Here is a 3,564-nt window from a genome sequence, read left to right on the forward strand (position 1 = left end):
GAAGAGGAAAGGAGAAAGGAGAGGCTTTGTGGTGGTGGTCGCCGAAGAAATCGAGAGGATACGAGTTTTTTCGTCGGAAAATCGCTGGAAAATCGTTTAAGAAATTGGGAGTGAAGCTATCAACTGTTTTGAGACACGATGGGGAGGTAAAGGGGACGAAATGTTTAGCGGCGACACTATTTGCGGCGACTGACAATTGGGGCAACAAGTTGGAGGGAAGATATCCCGTGTCTTTTGGTGACTAGTAGCGACGACGACGTCATCTCTATTGTTGTCGCCGCTATTGCTTTGGTCCGGAGAAATCCTGCCGTTGGATCAGATAAAAATGAACGGCCACGATTCACTTTGGGCGAAGTCACACGGATCGCTGACGTAGACTATTAGAGGCGACCCTTTAACGGTGACGCCTAGCTTTAGCGACGACACAAAGGCATCTTGTCACTTGTCGTCCCTAATACTAGTTGTCGTCTTTAATAGCGTCGCCCATATATTATTTTTTGTTGTGGCCGATCCAGTTACTGTTCATAAGCTTTTCCAAAATTAATATGTATATATAATTATCTATTATGTAATACATATGATATTTTTAATTTTTAAAAAATATTCGTTAGATATAGTGGTTCGATTTGGATTATACATGGGGCGGTTTTACAATAAAACTGAAACCAAACCGTTTGCTTTCGGTTTATGAAAATCAAAAACCGCACCATCATTGTCGTTTTACCGTACCGTCATTTTAAGTATTGGTTTGGGTATTCCGTTTCGATGCTCACCCTAGTTAGTTCTCCATTAGTCTTTATTGGCAGCGAATTTTGGGATCATTACACATCCTAACTTTTCAAAGTTCTCGATTAGTCATTATTGGCAGAAAATTTCTGGATCGTGTCCCTACAATTTAAATGTAATTGCCTTATATTATGTCGGGGATAAAAGTAAATTTTATTTATTGGGTTCTTAGAGCTGTACATTACATATTTGGAAGGTCTTGACTGTATTTCGAACTGGTTCATGAACCATATTTGCAATTAATAATTTTCATTATATGGTTAAAGCAATTCATTTGAAAGAGAAGTCTGGAAAAAGATCTACAACGGACAAATAAAAAATCAAATTTATTCTTCAATTTGGAAAACCATCTAAACGCGAACTCTAGTATATGGAATTAAATCTGCATTTGAAATATCAAATGCATACATGGGAATACATTTAGTGGTATAATATGTGGATCCAGCACATGTCGCAATCTTTTTGGCAGAGATGAGCCCTTTAAATATATATATCCTTCAAGGTTTTTCAAAGAGATCAAGGAAAGAAACACCCGGCCGGCCTTACTTGTCCTACAGTTCTCTCAAGTCCTCGATCCAATGATGCCCCGAAAGACCAAAGGTCGCCAAAAGATTCAGATGACAAGAATGGCGAAAGAAAGTAACTTATTGGTTACCTTCTCCAAACGTCGTGCTGGGCTTTTCAAGAAAGCAAGTGAACTAAGCATCTTGTGTGGGGTTGAAATCACAATCATCGTCTTTTCCCCAGGTAAAAAGGTGTTCTCCTTTGGCCATCCATCTGTTGAGATGATTGTTGATCGCTTCCTCTCACAAAATCCTCCACCAAGTTCTAGCACATCTCAACTTATGGATGCTCATCGCAATGCCAAAATCCACGAACTCAATAGGCAACTTACTTATGTAATTAGTCAATCCGAGTTTGAGAAGAACAAAAGTGAACACCTTAGCGAGATCAGGAAAGCAGGCCAAGATAATCACTGGTGGGAAGCTCCAATTGAGAACCTGAGATTACCAGAACTTGAGCAGTTGAAAGTAGCAATGGAGGCACTGAAAAAGAACATTGGAGAGCAGTCGAAAAGGCATCTGGTGGAGGCTGCAAACTCAATGCCAATTGTCCCAATCTCTGGTTCTATGGGGATAGCTGGGGACTCAGTTGAAGATAAAGGTTCTGGGCTTGGATTATCCATGACTTCACATGGAGTATGGCCATTTCAGTCGTTGAATCAGGTTACTTTCTTTTCATTTTTTTTTTCAATTACAAAGATCATTGAATTTAGCTATTTTGACTTTGTTTTTTTTCTTATACCACAAAGAGTTTGTTTTAATATTGAAAACAGATTTATAGTTTGTTTGTGTAAGTAGTTTTTAACTCATTTTTATAGGTGGAAATCGAGCAGATTAATATAAAGATCCAAAAACTGCTATTAACTCTATATACCTGTAACTATTTTTATTTTCTCTCTCTCTTAGTCTTTTGCTTAGAGCTTTAATACATTGACTGCTGTTCCAAAAAAAAATCTTAAGCCATGATTAACTATATCTTCTCTTATATAATTGTGAATAATATTTGATCTCCTGTAGTTTTCAAAACGATAATCTTTCTCTATGCTAGCTTAAATATACAAAAGCACAACACGTGGCTATATATTATTTATACTTAATTAAGAAGACAAATTACCAAAAACTAAAAGTTGGTTTTTATATAGAAGTAGATTTGGCTATAAATCACTGAAGAAAATTATGAAGATAAGATCCTCAAGATGCATCTAATTTCTCTAATATTTTAAATGGTAATTTAAACTCTTACCTCCTCAGATCTAGACTCCATGAAAAATAACATGCTTTTTTAACGCAATAACATGTAAGAATTCAATATTATTTTTACATTCATGTATTTGATCTAGTGAGTAGGAGGATACTTAGTAAGAAAATATAGGAGGATATTTGATTTGTCATTTGGAAATATTATCTCTAACTTTTTTAAGGCATAAATCTTTCACTGGCATTTCTGCTACTACAAGCTAGAACATGTGGCTTGTAGTAGCTAGATATTTCAATTTAATTCAAAGCGTTCTCTTTTGTGTTTATTTTAGAAAAACCAAAAGTGACCATATGATCATATAAACTTTATTGTTCCAATAATGAAAGTTGAAGTATGACATGGTGAAATTTTTTGACAATTGTCTGCCATATATAATACCGGAAGCTAAATCGTATTTAGATATTCTAAATTCATGACTCTTCCTCTGATCAGGCTTCTAGTTCAAGACACTTGGAGATTGATGGGAGTAACTCAAGAAGGTTTTAAGGCTATGGAGTGGCTGGTGTGCTTTGCAAGGGATTAATTCTATGTTATTCTAGACTTTATTTGTATTTTGTCTTTCGAACTCTCTAAGTATCAATTTTTTTGGATAATTTTATTTCTCTCTTGTTTGTTCTTTTATCGGTCATTATACATCAATATCTATATCTGATTCACAAAAACTTCCAAAGTGGCAAAAAAACCCTTATGATGGTGGCAAGTCTAGTTGTCATTCAATAGATGAAACTTTACCATTGTGAGATAACAATTGACATTAAATAGATTTGAAGTTCAATGGGAATAATGAAACTTTTCTAATTCTTAAATATATATTATAAATTGGTTTTTATAATATTTTATTAAACTTTATAGAATTCAATGGATTATAGAAAAAAATGATAGAGTTGTATGAAAGGTAAAATGATGTGACAATACATTTAACTCTGAAATTATTGTGCATTGTGGCTTCCCTAATAG

General features: G+C 34.8%; 1 protein-coding gene across 1 annotated transcript; it reads left to right on the forward strand.

Moving 5' to 3' along the window:
- The first annotated feature begins 970 nt into the window (after nt 1-970).
- On the forward strand, nt 971-3,224 carry LOC111911705 (agamous-like MADS-box protein AGL62). Its single transcript, XM_023907454.3, has 2 exons — nt 971-2,012; nt 3,040-3,224. The coding sequence occupies exons 1-2, from the start codon at nt 1,365-1,367 to the stop codon at nt 3,091-3,093; spliced, it is 702 nt and encodes a 233-aa protein (XP_023763222.1). The 5' UTR covers nt 971-1,364; the 3' UTR covers nt 3,094-3,224.
- The last annotated feature ends 340 nt before the right edge of the window (nt 3,225-3,564 follow it).

Source organism: Lactuca sativa, chromosome 2, assembly GCF_002870075.4.
Source record: "Lactuca sativa cultivar Salinas chromosome 2, Lsat_Salinas_v11, whole genome shotgun sequence".
Taxonomy (NCBI): Eukaryota; Viridiplantae; Streptophyta; class Magnoliopsida; order Asterales; family Asteraceae; genus Lactuca; species Lactuca sativa.

What these genes read in the sequence shown, in the direction of transcription:
- LOC111911705 (XM_023907454.3), top strand. Translation starts at nt 1,365, where the DNA reads ATGATGCCCCGAAAGACCAAAGGTCGCCAAAAGATTCAGATGACAAGA. An exon ending in CATTTCAGTCGTTGAATCAG is followed by an intron (nt 2,013 to 3,039) that starts GTTACTTTCTTT and finishes TCCTCTGATCAG; the next exon opens with GCTTCTAGTTCAAGACACTT.